Source organism: Xenia sp. Carnegie-2017, unplaced genomic scaffold (assembly GCF_021976095.1).
Source record: "Xenia sp. Carnegie-2017 unplaced genomic scaffold, XeniaSp_v1 HiC_scaffold_30, whole genome shotgun sequence".
In the NCBI taxonomy this organism is placed as follows: Eukaryota; Metazoa; Cnidaria; class Anthozoa; order Malacalcyonacea; family Xeniidae; genus Xenia; species Xenia sp. Carnegie-2017.
In genome coordinates, this window is record NW_025813494.1 from 1,016,141 (window position 1) to 1,043,542 (window position 27,402).

The 27,402-nt window shown below is 35.5% G+C and overlaps 3 protein-coding genes across 5 annotated transcripts in view; 1 reads left to right on the plus strand and 2 right to left on the minus strand.

Annotated features, from left to right (window-relative positions):
* Positions 1 to 13,729: 13,729 nt before the first annotated feature.
* On the minus strand, positions 13,730 to 18,364 carry LOC124455142. The gene is given in 7 exon segments (XM_047005866.1): positions 13,730 to 13,816; positions 14,252 to 14,372; positions 14,492 to 14,610; positions 14,743 to 14,891; positions 14,894 to 15,058; positions 15,974 to 17,877; positions 18,257 to 18,364. Coding segments are annotated over 6 exon segments (2,283 nt in total). The 5' UTR covers positions 17,616 to 17,877; positions 18,257 to 18,364.
* Positions 18,365 to 23,349: 4,985 nt separating this feature from the next.
* On the plus strand, positions 23,350 to 26,793 carry LOC124455285. Its single transcript, XM_047005973.1, has 3 exons — positions 23,350 to 23,354; positions 23,710 to 23,798; positions 25,949 to 26,793. Exons 1-3 carry the CDS (start codon positions 23,350 to 23,352, stop codon positions 26,791 to 26,793), a joined length of 939 nt encoding a protein of 312 aa, XP_046861929.1.
* Positions 26,794 to 26,910: 117 nt separating this feature from the next.
* The window catches only part of LOC124455143 (nuclear factor NF-kappa-B p105 subunit-like), a 2,644-nt gene continuing 2,152 nt past the window's right edge, over positions 26,911 to 27,402 (minus strand). Inside the window, exons 5-6 of one of the 3 annotated variants that reach the window (XR_006951724.1) lie at positions 27,078 to 27,402; positions 26,911 to 26,987 (exon numbers count right to left, since the gene is read on the minus strand). Coding sequence is in view for 1 of the 3 variants with exons in the window: in XM_047005868.1 (XP_046861824.1) it covers positions 27,149 to 27,402 (254 nt within the window). In the remaining 2 variants the exon portion in view is untranslated. The other 2 variants (XR_006951725.1, XM_047005868.1) reach the window with 2 other exon arrangements.

Genomic DNA, 27,402 nt, shown 5'->3' on the forward strand with positions numbered 1-27,402 from the left:
AAGGCATCTCACAAAGATAAGATTCTATGAATGCAAAAAATTCTGGTGCGTAGCATCTATTATTTGCCTTGCTATGTTTTGCATCTTCCATCGCTCTTTCTTTGACATTTCGTAGCAAGCTATCGTAATGATTTTTGAATGGATTTTGACTTGTATTTCTGTCTGTTTCAGTAAGATCGGCATCATCATCGCCTGCATTTGAAAAGACTCCATGCACTTCAACATGTTCAAGGATTTGTTCTCGTTCCTCCATTGCATGGATCAATTTCCATAAGGTGCTGAACGCGTTTTGGACTTCATCATTTTGAGTCTTATGAAGCAGGCAAATTGCAACAGGTAGAAGAATATGATCAAATTCTTCTTGGGTTCTAGAGTTTACCAACAGCGACACACAATACATGTTAAAGCGATACCACACCTCGTTTGTCGTACTGACTTTGATACGCATAATTGATTTCAAACGCCTATGAATTATGTTCATGAAATGACTGCAGCCAACATGTAAAACCATAAATGCAAAATCTTCGTTTGATGCCATCCTCTGCACAATCCTGAATGCTCGAAGTAAAACTGAGCAAGGGTTTCTCCGTTGAACTCTTTCAGAGCAGCCAATATCAACGCCTTTGAGTAATCTGTATTTAACTGACGAGGTATTCGAACGTTTCCTTTGAAAACGTTTGCCTCATCTCGACGAAACCTCTCAATAAAGGAACGTATGCTGGGAGCACTGTGATCATTTGTTATCATTTCGGCAATCGGCACTGATGGATTTCCTTTCTTTGGGTGTCGAACAATAATTGCATAATAAAGTACTCTTTTGCCCATGAAATCTTGCACAATCGTTCCGGTTGCGTCCATGTATGCAATATCTTTCATGCATAAGTAATGCCAAAGACGCACCTGATCTTCATTCCACATATATACCCAAAGTGGACAAAATGAAATTGCTTGAACAAATCCTTCAATCTGTTTGGGAGGCATCTCGCGCTGTTTTTCTCGCTGAATTAAATCATCCATAGCCATCTTCAAGGAAGTCATGACGTCTTTGTCCAGCTGAGTTTGTTGTCTTCCTTCACTGGCTATTTTTCTCACAGTATCTGGAATTTTACCACATTCATTTCTATTTCCAGCTGCCTTTGCATTTACCGATATTCCCTCTTTTATTTCTTGGTACACTTTTGAAGGTTGGCCAGGTCCTTTGTGAAATTGATTTGCCAGTTGCTTACGTTTGTCACTCTTTATGAACCTAGACTGGCGCTCTCCAGCAGCGTGTTTCACAGATCCGTCATAAGTTACGGTAACTTTCTTGGGAAGAAAGTCTTTGCGAAAGATTTGCAATACAAACTTGCAGAACAATCTGCAAAGATGCAGTGACCTGTAGCATTAAACACAATCGGCGTATTTCTTTTCCTCGAATTTTCCTTAGCGATGAAATGCCTTTCGAATTGGAAGGTGCAGTAGGCGTTGGATTTTTCATGTGATCCATCATGATATCCGTCCATGGGCACCGAAGAGTGTTTGGTTTTTCCGTGGTAGGTCTGATCCTTGACCACTCTGCTTCACTCAAAAAATGTTGCAGACCTACAAACATCGGCTATAAAGAATGTATTTGGTCGTGGCAAATATGGGCAGTCCATCATTCTCTGGAAAGTTTCGTGCTCATCGGAGCAATAGTTTGATGTGTTGCAATTATTGTTTGGGGTAATATTAGCATATGTTTTGCCAACGTTCTTTTCTTTGAAGACATCTCATACGATTCAACATCGCTGAATGGTGAAGATGTTGCATTAGCACAGACATTATCCATATTATCTTCATCTTCTGATATTTTCATCGGCTCCCATCCCTCGCTAGAATCACTTTCACAAGTAGAAGGTCTTTTATCAACATTGTCAAGTTTTGCAAAAATGCTGAGGAGATGATACTTTTTATCATTACAATCATCGCGCCACTTGCTTGAGAAGTCAGTCAGTTGTACTTTTTCCTCTTCCTTATAATCATAGGAATGACATTTTGAAATTCGTCAGAGTGATAAATGACTTTCTCAATCGACGGACTACTTTCCATGCTGTAAGATACACGATCTGAAATACATATGTTTTCATCTTTTCATCAATGCACGGTGAAGAAGGATGTAAAAGTACATTACATTCTCTGTTATCGACCACGTCTTCCATTTCTCCATGTGACTCCAGGACACCCTCCTCGTGAATATCATTTGTGCCAAAAACGTGCATTGGATCATTGTCATCAGTTTCTTTGTTTGAAAGTGACAGCAGTTCTTGTGGACGGTATTTATTGCGGGATTTTTTGCTAGCACAACTAGGACAGATATAAGATTTGCCGTCTATACAATTACTGTATTTTTCGAGTTGTTTCTTTGTTTTAAGATGAGGTAAACCAACGCATTCTGGATGATAAAACTCCAGACAACCTTCTTTCTTTTCATCGCACAAAATATAGATTCCAACATCTTCTTTTGACAGAGACACCATAGTTTTGGTTGTTCCTTTCTGGAGTATGGGCTTTCGGTATGCATCTTCTACGTTTTATGCATTTGTTTTCTTTATTGGATTGTGCTAAGGTTTTGACCACATTGTTGGTGTGTCTGCTTGAAACTTCTTTTTTTGAATCTTGTTTAATGGAAGATGCATCTCCATGTTCACTTTCTTTAGTGTAATGAATATCTCCAGTTAAATGCTTCTGGGTAGTGACCATGTCGAATTCCTCGCTAGCCTCATCACTGTCAGTCGCTGATTGGCCAAAATCATAATGGTCGTTTCCTGCGCATTCACCACTATGAGTGTTAAATGGTCGGGACTCTAAAAATGGCAAAAACTCGCGACCCGACGACGGGTGATGCGCATTATCATTATATTTATTGTCATGGCTAGCTAACAGATCTTCAGCATTTGATAACTAAAAAATGCAAACAAGTGTATTATATTAAATTGAGTGCATCAGAAGAAACACTGATTTAATTTGAAGTATGGTCTGGATTAGAACAAAGCAAATAGTACCATCATTATTAATACTGTAATAAACTATTTCAAGATATTAATAATTAAATATGCTTAAAATAAAAAAAGGCGATATTAATGATTACAACAATATTGAAATATTTACAATTCAACCATTACGTTATGTCTAAAGATCTAAAAAATCAAAAAATTTATATAAAGATTTATATTTGGGCACCTAAAATGGTTAGAATATTCTCTGAACACATGAGCAACCGATTTTAACTTGCATGAACCTTATATTTGTAGACTCAAGTTTCACCTGCCACCGCCACCCCCCTCCTCACATTACAGCAAGGATATGCGACATCTATTCGACGTAAATATTCTCTTTTATTTTAAAGGCTATAAGCATGCGTCCTATCTATACAGAATGTGAGACTTCCAAGATTACGCGTTTTCAAATCCCTGTCACATTCTACAAAAAAGGTGTGAGGTTCCTAATGACCTTCCCCTCCTCCCCCCACCATACCCCAACAGGAATGCTGGAAGCGCCGCCAAGAAGAACAAAGAAAAGAAATAGTTAACGCAGTTGATAAATGTGCTACAATACAATGTCTCCATAATCAATGTTCACTGACGTTACGCTCAAAAGATGAATTGACTAAAATTGATTGGACATAAATAGCCAAATATGTAAATAATATGCCAAAAAAACAACGTTTCTTGGACATTTAGACATTTCAGATTAAAAATGAAGTTGAAAAATACGATTGCCGTCAGTCCCAGATTTATGGAAATGCATTACCCAAATCAAAACTTTTTGCATAAATCATTCCCGATAGAGTGTACATTATCAATGTATTTATTTGCATATAGCCACTTAAATACCTTAATTAAAAATTGAATTATTACATAATTTAGTGCAAGTGAGGCATATGTTGCCTATGGTATGGATACACGCAAATTTTTATGGAGCTAATCCCTCAAAAATAGTGCAATAGCCTTAAAAACAAAGTTAAGCGATGCACACATGTGGGTCCGATAACTATCTAAACTATTCTGCATTTACAAGACGCCCTTCATTACATTGCATGTCACGTGACTGTGCTTATTGAGAAAAGTGAAGTCCAAAAGATCGTGCATCGAAAACCATTTTTGCTGTGAATACTTTATCCTCAAAAACTCTTTTAAAACAATTTTCTGAACTGTACATATTCCACCCAACCGATAATTCAAAACGCTTGTAACTTTTGCGTTTTACATAAATAGGTTAGCGATATTTTCGACGATGTAACTTTTATTTCGTCTTTAAGTGAGGATTAACGCTTCATATAATGCAACTATATATCGATGAATTATGCAAGGTCTTTGTTGTACTGATAACATCACGAAGTACAAAATGCTATAAATTTTCCATCGCAATGCACTGAGCGAGCGACGTATCAAATACAGCAAAAATACAACAATCTTAATAACTCAAATGACAAATTGCATTTTAATTTAAGTTCGCAGAAAATTTTTGGGCTTGCTTTCGCTTTGAATAATTCTCAAGCACAAACATCGGTTATCAATCAGCGCATGCGCAGAAGATATCACAAATATTCAAACGGTCATTACGTTTTGAAAAATAATTAATTCGTAATCTTTACACAAACAACCAATCAGAAAGTTTAAGATAATTTTCAAACCGCCCAAAATTCATAAACCGTTTACTGTCAAACGAATGATCAATACATGAAATTAAATATCCTTTGCGTACCTCTAATCGCCCATGCTCGATTGCAGATCGCATGCCATTCCGGTTATCGTGCCAGCGAAGATATAGGTTTCTCCGTGCAAGCAATTTGTTTCTAATCCCAAGTTCAACTAAAATTTTCCCCCAGAAGCTATTTGACTTTCTGTAAGAATCGTTTTGGTCGCCAGACACATTTGACATAGCTGCAACAATTGCATTCACGTCAAACGTGTATTTCGATGGACGACCAACAGTGCGCTGAAAAGCACAAACAAATGCAGTGAATGATAAAGGACATAAACGACCGTAAGACAAGAAGAAGCGATAACGTACCTTCATCATTTAGCGTTACACGAAAACGAGAAGAGCACAAAAGATTTAAATATAATCCTGAATTAACTTTTCTCGCAAAAGTAATAATTGCTTCGATAATACAGGAAAACCGTTGACATCAACGATTCAAGAAAGTCAAAACACACAGGATACGACAAAGGTTTTAAACCGTGAAATTCTTAAAATGACGTTTGCATAAATTAGCATAAACTCAACAATTCGACGAAATAAATAAGACACATATGTTCTATATTGCAACAAATTACATAGCACAAAAGTGTTGTTCTTTTCATAAGCCGTAGATTCTCTCCTCGAACTTGTGCCACGATAATCAGAACATCTTTCCAATCTTCAGAATCACATCTTTAAAATGGTACCCAATGAAAAATGATTGCAGCGTGTTTACCACTACTTCAAAATCAGACATAAGTACATCTCATTTAAATAACGCACAAATTAATTAAACCAAAAAAGAAAACTATTTCATAAGCTGTAGAACCGCTTCACGAATTTGGACCAAGATAATAAAACCATATTTGTAATCCTCAGAACAAGATCTTTAAGACGATACTAAACACAAGTAAATTGTAGCGTGTTAACTTCATGAAAATTAGATATATATAAACATGTCAGTTAAGTACCGCGAATATTAATTAACGCAAAATGCTCTACCTATCCAAAGCTGTAGAACCGCTTCACGAATTTGGACCAAGATAATAAAACCATATTTGTAATCCTCAGAACAAGATCTTTAAGACGATACTAAACACAAGTAAATTGTAGCGTGTTAACTTCATCAAAATTAGATATATATAAACATGTCAGTTAAGTACCGCGAATATTAATTAACGCAAAAAGTCTCCACATTTCTCAAGCTGTAGATTCGCTCCTGGAATTTCGGCCACAATAATAAAGACATATTTGTAATCCTCATAGCAAGATCTTTAATCTGATACCAAATACGAGTATATTGCAGCGTGTTAACTAGTTCAACACCCGGCATATTTAGACGTTATTGAAATAATGCAACATGACAACTTGCCTATTAATTAACGCAAAAATGCTCTACCTTTCCAAAGCTGTAGAACCGCTTCACGAATTTGGACCAAGATAATAAAACCATATTTGTAATCCTCAGAACAAGATCTTTAAGACGATACTAAACACAAGTAAATTGTAGCGTGTTAACTTCATCAAAATTAGATATATATAAACATGTCAGTTAAGTACCGCGAATATTAATTAACGCTAAAATGCTCTACCTTTCCAAAGCTGTAGATTCGCTCCTGGAATGTCGGCCACAATAATAAAGACATATTTGTAATCCTCATAGCAAGATCTTTAATCTGATACCAAATACGAGTATATTGCAGCGTGTTAACTAGTTCAACACCCGGCATATTTAGACGTTAGTGAAATAATGCAACATGACAACTTGCCTATTAATTAACGCAAAAATGCTCTACCTTTCCAAAGCTGTAGAACCGCTTCACGAATTTGGACCAAGATAATAAAACCATATTTGTAATCCTCAGAACAAGATCTTTAAGACGATACTAAACACAAGTAAATTGTAGCGTGTTAACTTCATCAAAATTAGATATATATAAACATGTCAGTTAAGTACCGCGAATATTAATTAACGCAAAATGCTCTACCTTTCCAAAGCTGTAGAACCGCTTCACGAATTTGGACCACAATAATAAAACCATATTTGTAATCCTCATAGCAAGATCTTTAATCTGATACCAAATACGAGTATATTGCAGCGTGTTAACTAGTCCAACACCCGGCATATTTAGACGTTAGTGAAATAATGCAACATGACAACTTGCCTATTAATTAACGCAAAAATGCTCCACCTTTCCAAAGCTGTAGAACCGCTTCACGAATTTGGACCAAGATAATAAAACCATATTTGTAATCCTAAGAACAAGATCTTTAAGACGATACTAAACACAAGTAAATTGTAGCGTGTTAACTTCATGAAAATTAGATATATATAAACATGTCAGTTAAGTACCGCGAATATTAATTAACGCAAAACGTCTCCACATTTCTCAAGCTGTAGATTCGCTCCTGGAATGTCGGCCACAATAATAAAGACATATTTGTAATCCTCATAGCAAGATCTTTAATCTGATACCAAATACGAGTATATTGCAGCGTGTTAACTAGTTCAACACCCGGCATATTTAGACGTTAGTGAAATAATGCAACATGACAACTTGCCTATTAATTAACGCAAAAATGCTCTACCTTTCCAAAGACGAACAACATTCAGAGAGGAACAACAAAAGTCTTGGAGAGAATACCTGTGCTATGTAAAAAAGGCGACAGCCAACAACACCAACACGATCAATTTATAGTGAAAGATATTTTTAAAGAAAAAGAGGATAGTACATTAGAGTGTTGTTTGTCTATCACACAATCGCTTGAGTTCGTTCGAGCAATACCTACACTAGTAAGATCGTCTCTTAATCCAAGCGGTCATTATAACTTACGTTCCCGTTGCAGACTGTCTGGTCATAACAAAAGCAATTGTATTATTATTCCAAGAGTATCCTTTAAAAGTTGTGGATCACCAAATGTATTTGTACCATCCATAATGTTGTCTAATATCATGTCGCTGGCCCCAAAAATCGATGAATTACATGCGTACATTGCCAGTTCAAGTGTGGATATTCTATGCATCGTGGAAACTTGGTTGCAAAGTCATATTGATGATAACATTGTTTCGCTACCCGGGTATAATTTAATTAGACGCGATTGTCGCAGAATTCACTGAGTTCGTCCAGAAAATTGATCTGCACTCTGATTCGGTTTGTTTTATGGAGTTTATTAGCAATGAACAATCTACACAATCTCTTGGACTATTACAAATTTCAGTCTATTTATATGTTTACATTTCGTGACTTACGTGCACTACTACAACATGAATTAATTAAGAGAGAAAATACTTAGGAAGTGTTAAGTATATACACCCTAATTTTTAATTATAATTTCGGCACATAAAACTCTGCATGGGAACTTATAACATCTGGCATGCAATAAAAAATATAAATGAAATATCGTAAATTATACAACAGCGATAGACGTGAACGCATTCATGGTGGTGTTTGCGTCTATATTCGAAACACAATTAACTTTAGCATCCTGCAAGACCTTTTAACAAATGAGCTCGAAGCATTATGGTTAGATCTAAGACTGACCCGTTTACCAAGAGGTGTGTCTAATATTATTTTATGTAATTTGTACCACCCACCGGGGCGATGATGAGGCTATGATCAATTATCTTTTTGAATCACTACAAACAGTTGAAACAAAATTTCCAAATTGTGGGATAATTATCTCGGGCGATTTTAACAAATTGAACGTTCGTCTGCTAAAGAATAGTTTCCATTTGCGTCAGATCGTAAATTTTCCTACTCGTGGCAATAATAAGCTGGATTTGATTTTAACAAATTTGAAAGAATTTTACGATTCTCCAATTAAACGTCCTCCCTTTGGACTATCCGATCATGTCACCGTAGAAGTGCAACCATTAAAAAAGATCTGAAAACTCTGGGACTAAAGTAGTGGTAATGTCAAGGGATTTGCGACCATCCAAACGTTCGGCCTTTGGTAAATATTTAGAAGAGGTCAATGTCGAACAGTGGGTAGGAAGAAATAGTGACGACGAAATAAGAAATAGTGATGACAAAATGAAAATGTTAGAGCTCATCATTAACTTTGGTCTTGATTTCCTACTCCCCACAAACAAGAAGGTGCTGATCACTAATGAGCCTCCTTGGATGACCAAATCGCTAAAACAACTGATCCGCCGAAGGGAAAAAGCTTTTGCACAAAAAGACCTTGACTCTTTCAAGAAATTAAGAAACCAAGTAAACCGAGAAAGAAAATCTTGTCGGAAACGTTTTTACCAAAACAAAGTAGAGCATTTAAAATCGTGTTCATCTGCAAGTTGGTGGAAGGAAATCAAAAAGTTAAGTGGTATTTCACCGTCTGTTTCTTCACAGGAAGATATGATGTCAACCTTGCAAACCTGATGATATGATGATCATCAGGTTTGCAACCTGATGATATGAACCTGATGATATGATGATATGATTGGTGAACCTGATGATATGATGATATGATTGAGATATGATGTCAACCTTAACGCAAGGAAAGCAACTGGCCCAGACGGTATTCCCGCCTGGGTTCTAAAAGAGAATGCTGATTTATTGGCCGCTCCCGTGGCAGATATTATAAACAGCTCCTTTAAAGAGGCCCGGTTACCAGAATCATGGAAAAAAGCAAATATTACACCAATTCCAAAGCAGAAACCTGTACGAGATATTAATAAACACTTAAGGCCTATATCACTTACTGCGATTTTATCAAAAGTAGCCGAGGAGTTTGTTGTGGAAAATTATGTCAAGCCAGCTGTACTTAAGAAGATAGACTCTAATCAGTATGGGGCAATCCCAAATTCAAGCACAACTATAGCTTTACTTAGTATGTTACAATCGTGGAATAAAGCAACTGATGGTAACGGGGCGGCCGTTCGTGTGCTGTTATTGGATTTCAAGAAAGCTTTCGATCTGATTGATCATAACTTATTGGTTGAAAAACTACGTTCATTTCATATACCGAAATGGGTTCTACACTGGATTATGGATTTCCTCTCCCTCAGGAAACAAAGAGTAAAGCTGAAATTCGATTGCTTTTCAGAGTGGAAACTCGTACCTGCAGGCGTTCCGCAGGGCACAAAATTGGGGCCTTGGCTATTTTTGATAATGATTAACGATCTCAAGTTACCAAATAATGAAATGTGGAAATTCGTGGACGATACCACTGTTAGTGAAGTAATTGAGAAAGATCAAACAAGTAACTTACAAAACCAAATGGACACATTAGCGAACAGCATCTCGCGTGATAAGTTCCAGTTAAATGAAACCAAATGTAAAGAGATGCGAATTTGTTTTGGATCTAATACCAATGACCTTCAACCAATTACCATCAATAACATTACACTGGATATTGTCCAACACGCGAAAGTTTTGGGATTGGTTATAGCCAGTAACCTTAAGTGGAACATCCACGTAAATGAAATAATTAAGAAATGCCGTAAACGCCTCTATTATCTTATTCAACTAAAACGAGCAAATATCGAAGTCAAGGAATTGCTCCAATTTTACAAAACGTGTATAAGACCTGTCTTGAGTATGCTTGCCCAGTGTTCCACAATAGTCTGACATTGTATCTGTCAGATGACCTAGAGTCAGTCCAAAAGCGAGCATTAAAAATAATCCTGCCTCATCAAGAATATGAAAACGCTCTGCAGTTTACTAATTTGCAACGCCTTAGCGAAAGGAGGAATGATATAACAACAGCGTTGTTTCAGAAGATAGTAGCAGATTCCTCACATAAGCTTCATGACCTTTTGCCTCCTCGTTTAGAACGTTCAACACTCGATAGTTATAAATGCATCCTCGTAGGAGCACATAACTGACAACCACAGTTGACTCGCTGTTATGAATTTAAGGTTTTTTACCTTGATTTTCATCAAAAAATTGCTTGCCGAATCCCAAATACACACATACATTTTCCTCACTCTTTCCTCAGGAGGGAGTGGGAAATTGTGAAATTTTCGGAAAAGCGATCAATTTCGGTAAATCTCAGCGGCAACGGACGAAATCCGCCATTTTGTTCAGTTTGTTCAGTCTTTGTTCTTGTTGTTTGATGTAATAGTTGATTCGTCTGTGACAGTCGTTAATCCGCGATCGTATCAGTCGTCTGCTGGTGGATTTGACAATCTGAATAGCCTCTTGTGTGTTCATCATCATCATCATCATCATGCAGTCAGTCGTAAGCGACGAGGACTGTTCTATGGTTGGATTGAAGCTCTCCAGGCCGGTCTGTTATCAGCCAATTGCTTCCAGGTTGTCACGTTGACGTCTCTCCTCTTTAGATTTCGTTTCATGACATCTTTGAGTCTGAGTCGAGGTCGGCCTTGGTTTCGTTTCCCTTCTACTAGTTGGCTGTACAATAGCTGGCGTGGTAAACGAGATCTCTCCATACGATGGACATGACCAATCCATCTTAAATTCTTTTGAATCAGCATGTCAGCCATGTGTGGCAGGTCAGTCAGACGGAGAATCTTAGCATTTGCGATCTTGTCCCGCCATGATATCTTCAGAATGTCCCGCAGTTGTCTCATCATATACGCACTCAGTTTCTTCACTTGAAGCCTGTAGATTGTCCATGCCTCTGCTCCATAAAGGAGTGTTGTCAGCACCACCGCCTGATAGACCTTGGCTTTAACTCTGGTCGAGACATGCTTATTTTGCCATAGCCGATCGTTTAGTTGACTGAACGCTGCACTCGCCCTTCCCATTCTGTTCCTCAGCTCCTTTCAATCTTAGCATTGCTGGAGATTGTACTACCCAGGTAGTTGAAGTCTGTGGTCTGGACAAGAGGCTGTCCGTCAATGGTGATTGCACAGGGTTTTGGGGAGGAGTAGAAGCTTTACTGGCTGGTAGAGGCACTCAGTCTTTGTGTGTTCAACGGGGACTTAATTCTAAGTCCTGCCGGAACGAGACTAAAATCCTTGCAGCGGTGGTTGAACCAGAGTTGTTGGCGTATGCGTCTGACGTTGCTTGCAAAACGTATGTAGTCGTTAGCAAGTTGTTCGCTCTGTCGTCCAAATTATCGTAATAAAGTAAGTGGTTTGAAACCGGGAGTATCGTTATATGTTTGTAAATGATGATCGTCCAGGTTAATAAAGTCCTGAGGAGGACTGTTTTTGTTGTTGTTGACTGACGTTTCGACAACCTTAGCGGTAGTCATCTTCAGAGTCAAATGAGAAGTAAACGTCAGGTTAGCAGTATTTGTTATCTGGTTCTTACGTCATTGTATTGTGTGTACAGGAAATGTGTATTGTCATTGTGGATTAGTGTGAAGTAAAATATTTTATTTTTAGTTGTGATGTGTGATTTAGGTGTGATTAACAAGACGTGCATAAATCATATGTGATTCACCGGACGCACTACAAAACGAAAACAACTATCTCAAACGTGTTTTTGACAAAAACAACTATAACTCTGACTTTATCAAACGCAACACTTACAAACCCAACGAACCCAACGAAACGAATAACTCAGTGACAACAGCAACGATACCTTACATCAAAGGTACGTCTGAGACTATCTCGCGTATCTTACGACCATACAACATACGTGTTGCACATAAACCAATCACAACGTTACGACAAGTACTAACGAACATAAAGGACGAAGAACAACCCAACGAACGACAAGGTGCAGTTTACAAAATAAACTGCTCCGACTGCCACGCCTCCTATATCGGGGAAACTGGCAGGAACTTAAACATAAGACTTACTGAGCACAAACGAGCTACTAAGAAACAAGACAAAACTAATCACATTGCCGAACATCACCGAATCACAAAGCACAACATTGACTGGGACTCGGCAAAATGCAAGTACTGACTATAGTCTATAGACAACGGCTTACATTAGAAAGTTGGTATACCAACTTGGAACAAACCCCCCTGAACAGATGACAGCAATTACTGGCACCTTACAAACGACTTATTCATAATACAAACAAACGATCAACTAAAAACATTACACTTCAAACTAATTCACAATGACAATAAACAATTGACACCCACACATTACAACTAAAAACGTCACACCTAAATCACACATCACAACTAAAAATAAAATATTTCACTTCACACTAATCCACAATGACAATACACATTTCCTGTACACACAATACAATGACGTAAGAACCATATAACAAATATGGCTAACCTGACGTTTACTCCTCATTTGACTCTGAAGATGACTACCGCTAAGGTTGTCGAAACGTCAGTCAACAACAACAAAAACAGTCCTTCTCAGGACTTTATTAACCTGGACGATCATCATTTACAAACATATAACGATACTCCGGGTTCAAACCATTTACTTTAACTATATCATTTATTATATAATATGAAGAAATGAAATAAGAAACGGAAATTATCTTTACGCACAAATTAAAAGGTGTGCAATGACTAACTATTTCACTAATATGAAAACTGGAGCTTTTAGAAGTTACATAATAGATTAAGATAAAACTGAACTTTATATAAATTTTGGCACGTGTACCTGATGTGATTCTAAAAGAAAAATTTCACAATTTTAAACGTGAAACAAAATATATCAATTTGTTCAAAATAATGTACACATCTCCAGAGGAATTTAACAAAATCATAAAAACACAAATCATCGTTTTCTATAATCAAATTAAAAGCAGCCAATCGAAGGACAAAATGTAAATCTATATAATGGCTGCTTGTCATTTATGTCTTCCACCATGACGTCTCTTCGATGGAGTTTTCTTTTCAAGTTTATGAGCAAAACTTTCACGACAAATGGGACAGCGTGTTCTAAAGGACAGAAAAAAATATTTCTAATAATCATAGAATTGACTGTTAGACAATGTCAGGAGATGACGTTTGGTATAACGTCAGTAGCACATAAATGACGTTTGGTTTAACGTCAGTAATACATAGATGACGTTGGGTATAACGTCAGTAATACATAGATGACGTTGGCTATAACGTCAGTAACACATAGATGACGTTGGCTATAACGTCAGTAATACATAAAGTTGGATTCATTTTTGGATTTTCGTTCAACTTACATTCCTCTTCGAATCATTTCATTGGCGCATTCTTTATGAACTTTATGAGAACATGGTAATATTTGACAACCTGTGAAAGCATCCTACAATAAAATATTGAAAATATTTTAAAGATTTGGATATGAATTTGACTAAACATTACAAAATGAAACACGAGCAGCAACTATAATGAATATTTACCATTTGTAACGGGGTAGAGATAAAATGAGATTGATTGTATCGTAAGCAGAAGAAGGTTTAGTTTTGTGAAAAGAATTATTGAATAATGATAGTGCGAAAGTAAAAAAGTTGATGGTAAAAAAAACATGTGTCCAAAAAAAGGTATCCACTATGGTGACGGTTGACTTGAAGAGAGATATATCATTTAAAGGTCGATAAAATTTACTTAACAACGGTGAAAGTGCCATACACACATAACAGCAACTCGTGTATATAACACAGAAAAGTCAAGAATTATTTGTTTTATTTTATTCATTGTGCCTAAATAAATCAGCAGGAAAATTAAAGTAAATGTTTACCTCTAAACATATACAACATTCATCATGTGCGGAGTTTTCTCTACATTTATGATTACCACGCAGTTGTACATCAAGACACACACCACAAACATCGCAATGAAAAGAACGATCTCCGTGAACTCTAATGAAATACAAACGTGTCAAAAATCAGTTTAGTGCTTAATATTTATGATTATCTAACAAATGAGATCAATCAGTTATAATTGGAGAACGTGTTTATATTTGGGTACATTTGAGTACCTGCAAATTCCACATTTCTCGCAATGATAAGGATGGTCGTCTTTGTCAGTAAGGTGTTTACATATAGCGCAGAAATATTCGGCAAATTTAACACCACAATTCGTGCACTTTTCACCAAACTAGCGAATTTCAAATGAGAATAGGAAAATTCAAATGAAATGTTTTTACGACCATAACAAACAAATTTCATTTAACTATTCTCGTATGTTTAGAGTAGTTTTGTGTTATTTTACAGCATGAAAATATATTACCTCTTGTTCGTTGCTACAATAAGCACATTTGACTTTTTTTACATCACGTGATTTAAGCTTCTTGTTGCCACACGCACTTTGATTGTTATGACAACGATGACAGGGATAAAACTGCTCACAACAATCAAATTTAACAAAACAATGTCTTTATAGTGACTACATAACCAGTTACCTTCCCGAGACGTGAACACCACTTCAGAGTTCTGGGAATTATTATTGAACTTTGAGTGTTTCTTACCATTACTGCCTGGAAATTGAATACCTTTTGGGAGACCAGAGGATCGCAAAGGATTGCTTGCATTGTTGAATGACGTATCTGTTGAAAGTTAATTATACACAAAATTTTGCATTAGTAACTTAGGAAAATAAAATCAATGAACTACATTGTTTTCAAACATTTTTTCTCAAAGTTTCTTCTCACATTCAAAATCATTGAAATGAATATAACTAAAACAAAACTCAGAAGAGAAGGATATCATGGTTAGGGATATTATTTTGTTTTTTAAAATGTATTAATTGTATTTCATTGCGTTGTTGCGATTTTTGGGTGGAAATTTTTTCGTGTGTTTGTCGCCCTATTTCTTCGGCGTCTATATCGTATGCTTTTCACATGCACTATGGGGAAAAAAGAAATGAAAAAACAAAAAAAAAGGTAGAAATTGCAACATTCAACTTTCCCGTAGGAACAACGTTTCAAGATATATTCAGTTTAATGATCAAGATATATTGACCAAATGATCACAGCCATCGAGAGCTAAAAACATAGTGTTGACGTTGTTGAGTACTTTAACATTTTAGGAGAAAATTGGAGGCACTGTCAAGAACTGCTCATAAATACACATTTTTCTTTTTGGGCGACATTACAATTCTATTCTCAACACCGAAAAGCACTTCACCATACACCGTAGTCATAACCATACCATATTCTTTGGTGCCTTCACAGTTGAGAGTAGCAACATGAACCCATATCGTGACAATGTCGATGACATCGGGCGTGGTGTTTCATGGGATATATGAAAATAACGCTAGAATGATTACTTTAAGTACTACTAGTGTAATGTGAGGTTTACGACAACGTATCAACAACTGCAGTCTCTTAAATTTTTATAGCTGCTGTGATAAGAATTATTTACTTAAAATATACCATGTTGTGCATCAAATATTCTAGGATAGTACATTTCAAGTTGTAAGAGTAACAAAATAAAAGAAATAAAAATTATTTTAAACTTACTCATTACATGGGCTTCAGACACGATTGTGTTTGTTGCAATTGATGATTTCGGTTTCTGAGTTAAAAAATCTTCTGATTGATTTTCATGGGGATGTTTAGGAACAGGGTTGGAAACATTGATGTTTACAGGCGACAAAGGATTAGAAGGTCGCTGAATGGATCTATGAGAGCTAACATCGTTGTTTCTTTTGCGTATGGGTTTGCTTGCAGTTGAGGAATATTGCAACGAAAGACGATCATTTGTTGACATTAATAAAGATTTATAACTTGATCTTGTTCCATGATTTTCTCGTCGAGGTTTTTCATTTGCTGAGCGTTTTTTGAAAACACTGTAATCTCCGGTCAGATAGCCGTCAATAATGTAGATGAGGTCAAATCTGATGATGGATTCAAAAAACGAGTGAAGAACACTTAAATTTGAAGCACTAATGATCAAACGACGATCAAGTTCACGTAAGATTTCTGTTGCATCTTGAGCATGCTCAATTGAGAATTGTCGACGTGCCCATTCTTTCATTGCTGTCACATCAGAAGACAATAATCTTTCAGGGATTGTGAGCAACATCATTTTGTAATTAACAAATAAAGAAGAAGCAACTGAGATTGGTGGCGCACTTTTTAATGATATATTTTCATAATTATTGCTCTCATCTTGTTGAACTGAGAAAGGTAATGCATCTTCTTCATTAAATTGTGACATGTCTGAAGATGTCATCATTTCTTCATTATCATTTCTTTCTTGACGATCTTCATTATTTTTCATTCCTTCATCATTCATTGTGTCATTTTCAATGTTTCCTTCAGGTTTCATTTCAACATTTCTTTTTCTTTTATCACTTATTACAAGGCTTTTTACTTCTTCAGGACGTTTTTCCTCAGATTTTTTTTTATTGTAGTTCAGTTTTTGATTTTCATGAAAATATTCATTCATATCATTTGTCGAAATTACAACTTTAGGAACGTCTTTTAAGTCTTCATTGCTGCAGTTAGTTGCATATTTACAGTTCTTATAATTTGGGTAGCCAAGCCACTTCCCATCATTTATAATACCAGGATTATCAATGAAAACATGCTGACACTCTTTAACTTTTTCGGTTGCAAGAAAAAGTTCGATCATAATAGCGTTATGTCGTTCTTCTAACTCTGAAATTTTATGATTCAAACGATTGTTTTCAGAATTAAGACGATCTAAACGTGCTTCGAGCGTTTCATTAGCTTCACTGCCGCTTGTAAGCAAACCAGTGACGTCATCGTCTTTTTCAAATTTTCTGTTTTGTGAAGATTTTCTGTTGGACGAGTTTCTAATTTCGGTATTGACATCGACATTCTCGTCTGAAATTTTGGCAAACAAGGTTGAAATGTCTTTCGCTGATTTGTCATTTGGATTTTTCACAAATTTCTCAACTAAATCCACCGAAACAAGCAATCCTTCAGCTATTTCTTTCATGATTGAAACGATGAGAGCACATTCGGAAATAAAAAAAGATTTAGTAGAAGAAGAACAAATATCGGCACCATTGGAAGACACATTAGTGACATTACGACCATGATCAACTTCCTTCGAAAACGCAGGATTTAATGACAATGGCTTAGAAGCACTTTCATGAGCAAAAAAGGATTGAGTCGCTTTCCGCCCATTCATATATTTATGAATTTTTCCCGTTCATCAGGACCTAGTATTTTGTCGTCATTGAATTTCATGACACCTTTCTTCCCAGTTTCATTTTGATCATTTTGATTTTCACCAAATGTTAGAATCTCTTTAGACATTTCTAATTTGGAAAGATGGCCACATTTCTCTTTCAACGATGACCAGGCAGACGCAGACCACAATACGTCGTTGAATGTCATGTTTCACACGTTTTCTCGATTGTCACTAATTTCTTCAAATATGAATCTTGGAACTTTTCAGAACAAAATTTGAATGTATGAAAATGAATGACCGCAATGAGCTGTTTCAATGTCTTACACTTGTACAATATAAAAGAAGCTGTGCTACGCCTAGGAAGAAGCTCTACAAATAACTAAGACCTTTCATAAAATGAGTTCAAAAGCTTTCACTTTCGTTTTGATTCAAGTTCTACGTTCATTTGAATTAGAAATTTATCTTTTAATACTAACTGATCTCTCTTAGCTTCTAGCAAAGACAGTTTGGACAATCATTACAAGTTTAACAAATACACAATGAATTTGGTACGAAAAACTCATTACATCTAGATTACTGATCATAAACAAATATGAACATACATCTAGATTACTGATCATAAACAAATATGAACATACCGTGTTAAAAATGTTGAAATTTCGAACGTCGAGAGTTAACGCGAAGCAGCGACAGCAAAATGCAATGAAGCGGAAATTTCTAACGAAGCAAATATACTGTTTGAATTCAAAATAATAGAAACTTGTAAGCAACGGAAATCCAAACAGTGGGAGTTTCCCACATTAAAATGGGAAAGCCCCGATGGAAAGAAAACTCATTACATCTAGATTACTGATCATAAACAAATATGAACATACATCTAGATTACTGATCATAAACAAATATGAACATACCGTGTTAAAAATGTTGAAATTTCGAACGTCGAGAGTTAACGCGAAGCAGCGACAGCAAAATGCAATAAAGCGGAAATTTCTAACGAAGCAAATATACTGTTTGAATTCAAAATAATAGAAACTTGTAAGCAACGGAAATCCAAACAGTGGGAGTTTCCCACATTAAAATGGGAAAGCCCCTATGGAAAGAAAACCAGCTTTTGAATTTTGCTCGATTTGAGTGGAATATTGATCATAACCCGAATCATGGGAACATAATTAATTTAAAAATAAGCCACTATTTATCGAATGATTTCGATTGGGAATGACTAATTTGCTTGACTAAAACTTTTGTGGCTTATACATGGAATACGAACTACAAGTCCTTATCAATTGCTTACGCCAAAAAGCCATATGAACACACAGTACGTATTCCATGTATGGATATATATTGCACAATCCATAAGAGCAAATACACGACGCTAAAGCGCAAATACATGACGATAAAGAGCAAATACACGACGTGGTTGGTGGTCAACAGTGGGTTTTACTTTCTATGAATACAGCCTCACTAAAGGCGGCAAGTGAGACAGGCTTTGGTCTTTAATGGAAAAAAGATTGTACTCTATCGATAAAAGCAGTCCCATCTCGATGTAATGAAGAAGGTACTATAACTATTAATGCTTTGTATTTTATCTTATCAACTCACGAAATTTACTCAAACTAGTTGCTGCAGCAGTAGATGGACAAACTTTGTTTATGTTTTGGCTCCAAAGTGATTAAATCTTTTGTTTCTTAAATTACATTTCTAGTCGCCTTGTTTTTTATGGTATTTCTAATCAGATAACTTTCTAGTTTGTATGTTTGTGTCTCTATTAGATTTGTGGTCTAATAACTGTCTGTGTTCTCTGAAGTATGGGTACGGTTGTCTCTTGATTATGTTGTTTGTTAACTGTGATGTTCGATGACCTCATTGTCTTATGATTATTATGTTTCATTACATTATTGTCTGATTACTATATTTTCTGATGATTGTATTGTTTTATGATTTTATTGTCTGATGACATTTTCTGATGATTTTTATGACTTTATTGTTTGATGATCGTATTGTCTAATGATTACATAGTCTAATGACTGCATTTTAAATGACTGCATTGTCTAATGACTGTATTGTTCAATAACTGTGTTGTTTAACGACTGTATTGTTTCATGACTGTATTGTTTAATGACTGTATTGTTCAATGACTGTATTGTTCAATGACTGTATTGTTTCATGACTGTATTGTTTAATGACTGTATTGTTCAATGACTGTATTGTTCAATGACTGTATTGTTCAATGACTGTATTGTTCAATGACTGTATTGTTCAATGACTGTATTGTTCAATGACTGTATTGTTTAATGACTGTATTGTTTAATGACTGTATTGTTTAATGACTGTATTGTTTAATGACTGTATTGTTCAATGACTGTATTGTTCAATGACTGTATTGTTTAATGACTGTATTGTTCAATGACTGTATTGTTCAATGACTGTATTGTTTAATGACTGTATTGTTTAATGACTGTATTGTTCAATGACTATATTGTTCAATGACTGTATTGTTTAGTTACTGTATTGTTTAATGACTGTATTGTTTAATGACTATATTGTTCAATGAATGTATTGTTTAATGACTTTATTGTTTCATGACTGTATTTTACATGCGTCAAATGCATTAAAGATAAAAGAAAATGAGATGAAATTCCTCATTATCTTTTGTTTTGAATGCATTTGACTCATGTAAAATGTGAAGTATAAGACAGGCCTTATTGTCTCATGTCTGTGTTGTCGGAGAGGGTGCATAACCTCTAAAACTCATAAACTCTGGTGCATAACCTTTTAGTGTCCTCTAAAAACTGTTGAAGTTGTTGGCTGCATGTGCATGCCTGTTTCTGTAGATATTATCTTATAATTTCAATGATATAACAACTCAAAGATACAATTTTGTAATCTAATCGTCCTACACGGTTGAAACTTCTTGGGAAGGGGGAGGGGGTATGGCAGGGGAGTGACATCCGTCGTTCGTCTAGTCGGGCAACTTTTTGAAATTGAGATAAAAATACAATGTGATGTACTGCAAGTTAGAAAACATAAGGCAATATTATAAAGATAATTGTTCCATAACTTTAAAAAGTACATTACATAGGGTTTCGTACTAGTACATACTGAATCTTATTTAAAAGAAATTTTGAGATAAAGTAATACAAAATATTTGGCACTTCCATGACGTGTCAACGTGATATGTGGAAAGAAGTGAGAGAAACTGTTCTTTTCAACGAAAGCAGCTAATAGACCACTTTATCGTTAAACCGCAACGTTAAGTTCATTTATCCAATATATCTTAGAGGCAAATTCATTGGCAAAATTATATTCTTTAGAAATTCAAAACCAATAGTTTTTTCTGAATGTAATTTGAATATCAAATTGAGGAGCTATAATTTATTTTGAGGTACACTGGATCCGCCACTGTTTCCAGTTATTTGTCCAAGCCAAGTGTGAAGATTTGCTTGCAAAACTGACGTTGATTTAGTGACATTTGTGGTAGATAAAATTTCTGATTACTACATTGAATGCAGCACTAACTAATTTAATGATTCTTTTAACGGTAAAATCCTGTGTGCTCTTACGTTTTCGCCTCAAAACCATTGGCTGTTGTTGCCTTAGCTTTTCCTGAGCAATATGCATCAGCGTTTCTCAACCACAAAACACACTGTTTCCTTAGAGTGCCGTAAATAAGTTACAAGTATGTTCAATACGGTTCAGAAAGAATTTACTGCATTTAGTTGACTCAATTTTGTATTTTTGTTCATTAACGCGTACATACACGTTTTATTGCGATTAGTCCAGGAATCGTAATAAGCCGTTAGAAAATGAGCATGGCAAAAAAACGCAGAAAACTGATAAGTTGTAACAAACAACAAATGGTCTGGACGAACCAGAGCCAAACGTGCAACGAATTGTGCTATTCTTTGTGTCGAACGTTTATCGTCTAATGCATCTGAATGTTTTAGATGTTCTACTAATATCGTTGAGTGTTTGATGGAGCACTCTTCCAGTATTCTCCCAATCACCATGAAAAGGTAACAGAATTCAACAGAAAAACTTGACATTCTACAGCAACAAGTGCTCACTGACATCTCACCCAAACTAGAGCAACGTATCCCTTTCAAAACAAGTGTGGATAAATCCATAATTTCTTTGGGACCTATCATTCGGGGGGTGAAACAGTTCTGGGAAAAGTTGTCATTTAAAATGAGTTTTACTGCATGGCCTGAATGAAGAAGTGAATGTGCCCAGGTTGCGTTAAAATTGGGATAATATTCTTATATGCCTCGAACATTAATATCAGCTATTTGTATTTTGCAGTAGTTTGCGTTTGTGATCAATCAAGGAGACTAAGAACAATCAATAACGTGATAAAATTTGATGGAAAAACAGAAAAAGTTTGTTGTTGTCCTTTAAACGAGCATAATGGTTTGCTAGCTGTTTCTAGTATGTGGGTTCGATTCCTGTAGTGCTCATTTTAAAAGGTTACATCAATGCGCAAAAAATTGTTTATGTATACACTATATATATAGTATAACGTATAGTATAAAGATATCAGTTCACATCGAAGGACGTCTTTATTTTACATAAAATTTTCACATTAGGCATAATTAGAAGTTTTATGAATTATATAAGAATTTGAGAAAATTTGATGAAATGCTTCAAAGAACTTAAGATTCTATTTAGGCATTGGCTATCTATACGTATGTATACTATATATAGTATATAATATAGTATAAGGATATCAGTTCACATCGAAGGACGTCTTTATTTTACAAAAATTTTCACATTAGGTATAATTAGATGTTTTATGAATTATACAAGAATTTGAGAAAATTTGATGAAATGCTTGAAAGAAATTTGAATTTAGTGTTCAGGCATTGGATATCAGTTCTATATGAATAAGTATATATATTGAAATTAGATCTACAGATGGTAATGGAATTCGACTTTGGAATTCGACTTGTTACAATGTTCTTTGCCAAGCTGTGAACAACCAAACAGAAATTGAGCTTCCTTTATGTCAAATATCACTTAAGCTTTGATGACGACTGACGAGGTCACAACTAGTCTATAACAAGGTCGTAGCTGCTTGTAGCTGAGAGATTCGTTTTCTCAGCAACGTGTGTCAACTCATCACAAGCATCATTTAGTGTTCCAGTGCTACTTGTGGCATGTCTGTTAGCTGTTGAAAGACTTTCAGTCGACAAACGGACACGTTTTGGTTGTGATGCATGCTCGGTCCCATCATCTTCATTTCTACTTATAAGTTGACCGAAGGTGTTAAAACTCATAGCCATTCCAAACTGTGAAGAGACAAAAGATTTCATACATTTTAAAAGATTATTCCGGCAACTGGAAAAGGCAACATCACTTAGACTCCATTAAAAATAAAGAATAAAACATTCACTTACCTGCTTGCGATGAGTATTTATGATACGTTGGAAGACGGAATTGTGAGCTGTGAAATTATATAACAATATAATATTATCACAATTGTGTTTTTTTTTTCCTAACAAAAATTAAAATATATTTTTATAGGGAGAATCGCTTGGGTAGCCTACGTTCTTAGGTCACGTCAGCGTAAGCTTTTATTTTTTTAAAAATAATCTAGCTAACTGCGCTACTCAAAATTTATTCGTTCTGTAATTTCAAAATCTATAACATAAGGAGTGTGCTGTTGAGGGAAATGAAATATAAAGAAGCAACGAGGCTTGCAAGCTGAAAGGTTTTACGAATTTTGTCTTGCAAAATGCGGTACCGAAAATTGCAAAATATCGAGGACAGCGTGTCGTCAATACTGTATAACGAGTACAAACAATTTTCGCAGCCAAGTTTTGAGCAAGGCTTAAAAGCATATGCCTTAAAAAAACATGCATTAAAAAAGCATATGCCTCAATAGCATATGCCTTTAAAAAACATGTTTTTCTTTATTGTATAAAATAAGTAAATCATTAACACAAAAAGTATGGAAAGAAATGTGCTCCAACTGAAAAATGTTACAATTAATGCTACAATGTTACATTAATGCTACAAGTTAAATTGTTGTTGTTATTGAAAAACAAGGTTATGTCATTTCATCTTTTCAAATATTTTTATCTTTGTAATGTAGTTATTTTGAAGAAGATTCTTCAGACGGTATTAAATCAGTTGAAAGTTTGAGTGAGGAAGAAAATTTAAATGGTAAGGATAGCAGTGCTGGTAATGTTAATGTATACCCATTTCACCCGTTTTAGTACATATTTTATATTAACCTTGCATCTGCACTCCAACAAAGATATTATTATATATTATATATTTGAAACCAAGGTACCCAAGGGTCGATTACTTTATTTTATAGCAAATACATCTTCATACCACCACTGACAAAACTCACATATCTTTCGACACCTTTTAAAATCAAAATAAACTTGTCGTTTTATTAAGGTGGTCACCCCTCTATAGCAACTTTTTATTTTTAAACATTTTAAAGTGAAAATAACATTTTCTGAATGAGTAAGGTGATAGAAAATGATGTGCACAAAAAAAATTCAGGAAGTTGCTAATTACACTAATTATCCATTATGGCGGCCATTACTTAGCCCATAATTAATTAACAGCATTAACACGATATCTCAAGAACAAGTCATCACAATGAAACAAATAATACATTTTTGAAAAGCCAATAATCTCAGCTAGAGAATGACATTTTTCAATTTTCTTCAAATTTTTTTTATAAAAATTTAACAGCCGATAAAAGTGGAAAAAAGTGCAGAAATAATTCATCTATGAGGAAAATTTTAAAATTTGAAAATGTCAGTTTCTAGATTATATTGTACTAAATAAATATACAAAATACCAAGCTTCTACAATAAATATTTAAAAAATTACAGTGTCACAAGTATTGGTCACACACAAAAAATAACGAAGTGGATAAAAGTCAAGTTAAAGTTATAGTAAAGTTTTCATATCATTATACAGGGTTTAAAAGCTACCTGACTCATATGTAACTCCTTCATTGTCCTCAGCCTTGTCTAAATACTTTTTTCTATAATATCTTAGGGATTTTCTTTGTCCCTTCACCTTCTCAGTGCTCTTTTTTGCTGAAAGCTTTATTCGAGCTTGGTCACAAATGTGCACACCTTGGCAAGTGAAGAAACCTGGTGTTATGTCCAAATATTCAAATATCTTTAGGAAGGAAACTTTGTTTCTTCCTCCACTTGATACACTGCTGACACTTGTCAGAAAGCACTTCTACGTCAAGGCACTTCTTGGTATCAAGGGAAATTACCGTGACAACACCATTGTGTGAAGAGTATCCTCGCTTATGCCAGGTGCCATCAATGGAAATCCCACATTTTCCAGCATCATTTACAATCAAGTCCTTAACATGCATAGCATTATTCATCATGCTGTCAATTGCACACTGTTTCACAACTGGCAAAAGTTTTTGGTTTTGAATTTTGCTAAAGTTGTCACGCCTTGGTGGAGAAGGCATGTTTAGAACTTTAGTAAATGTCGTCATAGCAGTGTGACCTTTACCAATTTCTAAAAGCTAGCACTGCTCGTACATTAATTTCATGTGATTGCCCTTCTTTTGAAGAATTAAAACAATGCTTCCAATCGCATCCCACACATTGCAGTACAATGTAATGAGCAAAGCCATGCTTCTTCCTCATGTCAACATGACACCTCACATCATCAGCACAGTCAGGACATTTCAGAAGGTTTTCGAAGACGCCAAACAAGATTATTAAATCAATGAATATGGTACCTTCTCTTATAGTGTCAATATTCCCGAGAAAGGAACATTTTTGCACTCGGTGCCAATTTTGCGGATGAAGGCCCAGCTGTTTGATCACGAGGTGCGCCATCTTTTAATCTCTTCGTCGTATTCTTAGGAGAAATTCTAGGCCGTTTTCTCTTTCTGTTTTAAGATTTCCCATTTATTTTGAAAATACAATAAAAACAAATAGAATTTATATAGAAACTAAAACAGCTCTTTCTTAACGTGAAATGTAAGAGAAAACTAAACTTTCGTAGATGGCTTTGAGAAGCGTGTATATGCGAACTATTACATGGCAGACAAAAGCAACCAAGGCTACCAAAACCTAGTTTAGGCTAGCCTTGGTTTTTGGCAACCAAGGCTAGCAAAAGCAACCAATCACGGAGTAACATTCATCATAAGACTTGAAATTACATACGCCAAAAGGACAAACCAAAAATTAATGGACATTAAATGCGCAATATCAATAGTGCTTTTACGCAGTTACGGTAATACATCTTCACTTAATACTCTTCAAAATGGCGTATTTCTCTTTTTTCAATTCTTGCAGAATAGCAAATAATTGATCTCTCTGATATTTTTATAGATGAGGTAATTGTTCAGTCAAAGATCTCGCCAAGGTGTGATGTTTGTGGTTTACTTCATTTTAAAAGTTATCGCTGTGTGACGCGAGTTTCATCTCCAGCCTATATTCGTCAAGCTTTCGACGATAATTATCATAAGTTGCGTGTCTGTCGCAAGTGTCTTACGTCGAAAGAAAATTGTATTGAAAACGTTGCAATTTCCAATTTAACTCGCTACTCAGACAAGATCCGGCAGATGAAAATACCTTTAGGAATGACGAGCAATCGAAGGACAAAACCGTTCGAGCTTGTGGTTCGTAATTTACACCATATCAAGTTTAGTGATTTTCACAGACCTGATGACTTGGAATGTTTTGAAGAGTTTGATTCATACTCCTCGATTGTTGACAATACGTCACAAACGTCGAAAAAAACTTTATTGCAAAGGTTCCATATGGACGATCCGATACTAAAGAATTTATTCTTGAAAGAACTCAACTTGTGTTCCACGGAAATGTTGAAGAATGTTTCAAGAAAAGAAGAAATTAGTGACCGCCCCAATGGTAATAACGCAATGCAAAAGTCCCAGCCAATGAATAAAGATATTAAGCCTGTATTTAACCATTCAGAAGAGGTTCGATCTCTGTATCACGTGGCCGCCAAGAATGTAGTTTCAAGTAATATTCCTGAGAAAAAGCTTGGTGAAGGTGCCGTGAAGTATGTCAATCATGATCTTGTTGTGAGTACTAAACGTGCTTGGAAACCGAACAAAAAATATGATAATCTCTGTAAAGTTGGAAAGCCTAATATGAAGAAATTGCTGAAAAATTGTGATACAGGCAAGACTACAGGTATAACATGTTCTTAAATAGGTTTGTTGTACTAAGCTAGCTATGTTCAAATTAAAAGTCACTCGATCAGTCGATAAGAAATGTTTTGTCATAGTGTAAAACTATTTCTTTCTGAGCTCACCTTACCCTTTTTATCCTTTATCCCTTCTTTTCTTTCTGAGCTCACCTTACCCTTTTTATCCTTTATCCCTTCTTTTCTTTCTGAGCTCACCTTACCCTTTTTATCCTTTATCCCTTCTTTTCTTTCTGAGCCCACCTTACCCTTTTTATCCTTTATCCCTTCTTTTCTTTCTGAGCTCACCTTACCCTCAATCCCATTAAAATTTTCTGAACATTTCTATACATGATACTAGGCTTGGGAGCTTCAGAGATTTAATCATCCACATCTATACAGTTATCATCCTCATCTATGTCATCATCATTAGCTATTTCAAATGGGGTATCTCCTTCACCGTTTTCTATTGTTGTACTTGCCCCAACTGCAACAAGAGTTGCTACAATTGTCTCAAATTTCAATCCTGCAGCAATGTGCAAAGGGGTGCAGCCAGAAAATGATTGTGCATTAGGGTCTGCCTGGCCTTCAAACAATAAACAAGACAACAGTGGAAGATTGTTGTTTTCAGCTG